At 43.7% G+C, this 4,195-nt stretch overlaps 1 protein-coding gene across 1 annotated transcript; it reads right to left on the bottom strand.

Moving 5' to 3' along the window:
• Nucleotides 1–2,137: 2,137 nt before the first annotated feature.
• On the bottom strand, nt 2,138–2,825 carry LOC104409442 (cytochrome b-c1 complex subunit Rieske, mitochondrial; the record flags this gene model as incomplete). Its single annotated transcript, XM_010019311.1, has 1 exon — nt 2,138–2,825. A coding segment is annotated over one exon (611 nt), but the record flags the coding sequence as incomplete, so codon positions are not given.
• Nucleotides 2,826–4,195: the final 1,370 nt, after the last annotated feature.

Genomic DNA, 4,195 nt, shown 5'->3' with positions numbered 1-4,195 from the left:
AGGTGAGAGTAGCTACCTGAGATGAGCAACGCTTTAATGTTATTTCAGGAGTTACTAAGCAATTTCCTTGAAACAGGAAATTCGAAGAAAGATCAGCCCTGCAATAGACAGCACAGACACAAATACCAGTGTCGTGGTTCAAGCCCAGCCGGCAACTTGGAACCACGCAGCCGCTCGCTCACTCCCCCCGCCCCTTCCTCCCCCCGCTCCCGCAGGGGTGGGGAGCCGCTCCCAGAGGGATGGGGAGGAGAATAAGAGGAATGTAACTCCCACGGGTCGAGATAACAGCTCTCCAGTAACTAAGGTATAATACAAACCACTACTGCTACCAATAATAATGATTAGAGGAATAACAAGGGAAAAGGACACAACTGCTCACCACCCGCCAACCGATACCCAGCCCGACCCGAGCAGCCATCTGGGCCTTCCGGGTAACTCCCCCCAGTTTCTATACTGGGCATGACGTGCTGTGGTATGGAATAGCCCTTTGGCCAGTTTGGGTCAGGTGTCCTGTCTCTGCTTCCTCCTGGCTTCCCCTCCTCTCTGGCAAAGCATGAGACTGAGAAAGTCCTTGGTCACAGTAAACATCACTGAGCAGCAACTAAAACCATCGGTGTTATCAGCATTGTTCCCAGGCTGAAAGTCAAAACCACAGCACTGCACCAGCTACTAAGAAGGAGAAAAAATGACTGCTGTAGCTGAACCCAGGACAACCAGCTACTTAGGTACAGGTTTGGGAATGTCTCCCTCAGTACTGGTTTAGCATGATTCATTACAGCAAAAAAAAAGTTACTGAGAATGTTTCTGTGGACATAGTGATAAGGTGTAACGCTCGAATTCATGGAGCAGTGTGAAACATACATCTGAGATCTGCAGTGGTCATCTGTGGACCTTGCCACTGAATTGCCTAAGAAGAAGTGAGCCAAATGCATCAATATTCTCATTAATACTATTGAAAACCTGGGCTTTAACCCAGCTGTCAGCACAGCTTTATGTGAGCAGTGTGCGGCTGAACATTCCAGACCAGGGAATTCTGAGGATTTTATTTTCTATTTTGCAACTAGAGGGAGCACATTAAGGCAGTGCAAGATACAAGTGTTCACACAACAGCAGTGAAGAATGGGAAGTAAACAGGAAGTGCAGGATACATTGGTGTCTTTTGGCTTGGTATTTGAGACAGCAAACCCTGTTTGGTCTTGTGCATTGCAGACAGTTATAACCCAGTTTTGCGCTGGCAGGACCAACACTGTTTAAATGGTCTGGTTTGGGCCGCATTTGTTTCTCTGTGTTGTCAGTCAGTTGCAAGGTGAAAGAGGCTTCAAAGGTCTGGACTTTATCTGGCTTATCCTGCAGGCAACACGAAGTGACAATGCTCACACAAATCAGTGAGTCCAATGGCATCTCATTTTTTGGCTATGTTTAACCCTAGAGATTAGTCCAGAACCAGTTCTTAAGATTTGATTTTCACCCTTTGTAAAACTTAGTTTCCCTTTTTACTTCCTCAACTTACTGCATTTGCGAAAGTGCCACTTAACTCCCAGTGTCCCAAGCACATAGCTAAACATCCCTGACCTGGTATTTAGCTATGTGCAAGTTCAAGCCTTATATGTAAGTATAAAAATTATTATTCTAACATGACATGCTGATTTTTGTCCACATCACCATGAAGTTACATTGCTGGCATTCCAGCTAAACAATTATAAACTGCCTCTGAACAACGTAAAATAATTTTCTTTCTAGGGAGGCTTTTCTTTTTTCCTTCACTTCGTTTGAAAACAAGAACACATTGGAAATAACAGGATTGCATCTCGTAGGATTCTATACTGAAACTTACTCCATACTGTTAGAAGTTCATAGCAACATCTTTTTTAGATGTTCCTTCCCACACTGCAGTAACAGAAAATAAAAATAATGAAAACAGGAAGCAATGGCCCTGTAATTCACTGTCTTGGATCAGCTGCCCTTCAGAAGAGCTCCATAAACATACTCTGGTCTGCTGTAGCTTCTCTCCACACACAAATAAACACACTTTACCGTAAGTCAGGAACATGCGCTCACTCCAAGTTTTTATTTAAAATTGAACACAGAAGTACCCAACCATTGTCTGGTCGAGAACCTAGACAGCTAGTATGGTTTTACAGAACTTCACAATCTCAATTAACCCTTCTGAGTGCACATTCATGCAAACATGAAGGTGAGTGAGCACCTTGTTACTCAGCCAACAACCACCATGTCCTCACCCAGGAACTGGTAAGTGGGAACTTCGAGGTTGTAGGGAGCGGGGCCTTTCCTGATTCTGCCAGAGGCATCATAGTGGGACCCATGGCAAGGGCAGTAATACCCGCCAAAATCCCCAGAGTTGGCAATGGGCACGCAACCGAGATGGGTGCAGACACCTACGAGTATGACCCATTCTGGCTTCTTAACTCTGTCTAAGTCATGCTGCGGATCCCTCAGGGTAGCCAGATCAACTTGAGCTTCCTGATCAATCTCTGCCTGGGTTCTGTGACGCACAAAAAGTGGCTTCCCTCTCCACTTGAAAGCCATGTTCTTGCCTTCCGGAATGTCAGATAACTTGATCTCAATCTTTGACAGGGCTAGCACATCAGCAGAGGCACTCAGGCTGGAAATAAACTGGGTGACAACATTCTTAGCAGCATAAGCAGTTGCAACACACGTTGTTGCTGTCAGCAGGTAGGAAAACCCCTTCCTAGATTCACTGCTGCTTTGAGAAGATGTGGTGGGATCTAGCACATCTTGGCGACGATAGGCAGAGAAGTCAGGTACTGCAACATCATTATGGACACAACGAACAGTGGCGGGTGCTGCAAGACAAAGAACATGGAATTACAAACCTTTCAGGTAAAAAATATGACAATGTATTTTGAGTTATAGCTTTTAAATTTCATTTATAGAATGGGTAGAAGCTATTCCAGCACCTGGGTATGATTTCACTAATGAAGTTGTAGGAAAATGGTTTCCAGAAGGTATTTTTGGAAGATGAACAGGTGATTTGTGAAACTGTTTTACCTATTTGAAAATTACACAGAGCCCGATAAGGACACAGACAAATCCAAGAGAAGTTCTGGGTTTAAAGGGAACCATTTTTTCAGAAGATTTCAAGGCAAAACTCCTGTAGGGTACTATGTCCAGACAAGACAGGCCTGTTTTCCATTCAGATGTTTCCCTGGAAAAAAACTGCTATGAAGAAATTTGCTTTAGCGAAGTTTACACATCTGTAGCTTAACATGTTGGTGCTTTGACTCAAGAAACTTCTGTACCATAAATCATCCAAAGCACAAAGCTAAGCACTTTAAAGTTCAAAAATACAGTATCAGACATCCTCCTTTTTACTGTGTTAGAACTAACTGCTCCAGTAAACAGTTTGTAAACCTTCAGAGCTCTATTTAGCAGGCTCACTTCATACAATGATTTAAGGATAAAGCTAATAACTATCCAACCCCTGAGGTTTTAAAGTGTCAAAGCTGGGTGCTAAACTAACAAGGTGTGATGGCCAAACCATGCAGTCTTCCCTTAGTTTCTGCAGCAGAAGAGAGCTGCTTCCCTCAAGGAAAATCTGTGAGCTAAAGATGGAATGTGTTATCTGCTTGCCCAGGTGAACCCAAGACACTGCTAATGTGCAACCTCTGTTGTTTGAAAAGAGCTAGTTAGTTTTTACTGTTTTCTAGCAGTAGGTACAAAGCTATCAAAGGTTAATAAAAACCATTCCCTCAAAGTACTTAAGTACTCTCAAGGATTTATATGCAATGGGGAAAATATTTACATTTATTTACAAGTAACTCAGCATAGAGAAGATATTTGCTGTAGGATTTCAACTGCAGAGAAATTAAACTGAAATTCAAAATCCTGAGAGTAAACCATACTAACTTATTTCAGTATCCAGGCTTAAAATGGTTTACATGTAGTAACAAGCAAAGTATTATTAACTTCTAAAAGTTCCCTATCTTCCATGAAAAGTGTGCTTGGCGTTAATAAAAACTAAGAGTAAGACTAAATGTCAGCAACATTAGCGATGGATTAGCAGAATCCTCAGCCTTGCAGGCAGGGCTAGGTGAGGTGCGCGCAGTGCCGATCGCTGCAGGCTGCGCCCAGCCCTGCGCACGAAGTGAACCCCAAGGACTCGGCACCTTCCCCGGGCTGGAGCTCCTCTGACGCCTGCCCCAGCGGGGGAAGA

The sequence above is a fragment of the Nestor notabilis genome, unplaced genomic scaffold (genome assembly GCF_000696875.1).
Source record: "Nestor notabilis isolate BGI_N333 unplaced genomic scaffold, ASM69687v1 scaffold26897, whole genome shotgun sequence".
NCBI lineage: Eukaryota > Metazoa > Chordata > Aves > Psittaciformes > Psittacidae > Nestor > Nestor notabilis.
Note: the sequence above shows the minus strand (reverse complement) of the source record. Positions and strands in the feature narration are given on the sequence as shown.